Genomic DNA, 1,062 nt, shown 5'->3' with positions numbered 1-1,062 from the left:
TCCTCTCCCCGAGCCCGGGCGGCTGAAAAGCGCCTTTGTGGCTGGAGCTGCTGAGTCCGCTTCTCCCGGCGCGGTCCCGGCCGCGGCCCGGGATTCTCGCTCGGTTAAGTCATCCCGGAGAATGGCCATTGTGCTGCGCGCGGCCCCCGCCGCCCAAGCCTTTTTCCACCAGCCTCGGCCCACAGGCTTCTCCTGGCACCTCTCCGGGGGCACCCAGGCCACAAAGGGGTTAATGCTAGGGCCGAAAGGAGGAGGAGGAAGGAAGGAAGGAAGGAAGGAAGCGATGCCCGGTGCCAGGGAAGGCGGCGAAACAAAAGATGAATCAGGCGGAGGGAGGGCCGCCAGGGCCCGGGGCGGGGGCCCGGCCCGAAGAGGGGCTCCTCTCGGGGAGCCAGGCCCTCCGGGTTCTGGCCTTGCCTGCTGCTGGGCCGAGGTCCCGCGACAAGGAGCGGCCGGGGGCCGGGCCTCGCAAGTGGGGAGAGGGAGCGAGGTGGGGCACCCCTCAACCTCGGAAGCGCCGCCACGGCCTCCCCGCGATGCCCTGCAAGGGTGGTGAGACTGGCACCTGCACCTCGCAGAGCCTGGCTTCCCCGGCACCTCCGAGGTCGGGGGGCGGGGCGGCCCGGAGAGCGAGGAAGAGCGGAGGCTCCGGCTGGGGTCCCTGCGGCCCCCGTGGTGGTGGCACTGACGAGGCAGGCAGCGCCCCTTTCACCCCGCCAGCGCTGCAAGGAGCGCGTGAACGCGCTGGCGATTGCCGTGATGAACATGTGGCCCGGCGTGCGCCTGCGGGTGACGGAAGGCTGGGACGAGGACGGCCACCACGCTCAGGACTCGCTGCACTACGAGGGCCGCGCCCTGGACGTCACCACGTCCGACCGCGACCGCAACAAGTACGGGCTGCTGGCGCGCCTGGCGGTGGAAGCCGGCTTCGACTGGGTCCACTACGAGTCCCGGAACCACGTGCACGTGTCGGTCAAAGCTGGTACGCGAGCGCGCGGGCTGGGGCCGCCCCGAGGGGCTCCCTCCGGGAGAGGCCGCGCCGCGCGGGCGGCGTAGCCACCC

The 1,062-nt window shown here is 71.8% G+C and overlaps 1 protein-coding gene across 1 annotated transcript in view; it reads left to right on the top strand.

The window, feature by feature from the left end:
• The window catches only part of LOC102028877 (desert hedgehog protein), a gene marked incomplete at its 3' end in the record, with an annotated part of 3,493 nt that extends 2,511 nt beyond the window's left edge, over nucleotides 1-982 (top strand). The window contains 1 exon segment of the mRNA XM_013505717.1: nucleotides 721-982. Coding sequence (XP_013361171.1) covers nucleotides 721-982 — 262 coding nt within the window.
• Nucleotides 983-1,062: the final 80 nt, after the last annotated feature.

Source organism: Chinchilla lanigera, unplaced genomic scaffold, assembly GCF_000276665.1.
Source record: "Chinchilla lanigera isolate Chin_1 unplaced genomic scaffold, ChiLan1.0 scaffold00099, whole genome shotgun sequence".
In the NCBI taxonomy this organism is placed as follows: domain Eukaryota; kingdom Metazoa; phylum Chordata; class Mammalia; order Rodentia; family Chinchillidae; genus Chinchilla; species Chinchilla lanigera.
Note: the sequence above shows the minus strand (reverse complement) of the source record. Positions and strands in the feature narration are given on the sequence as shown.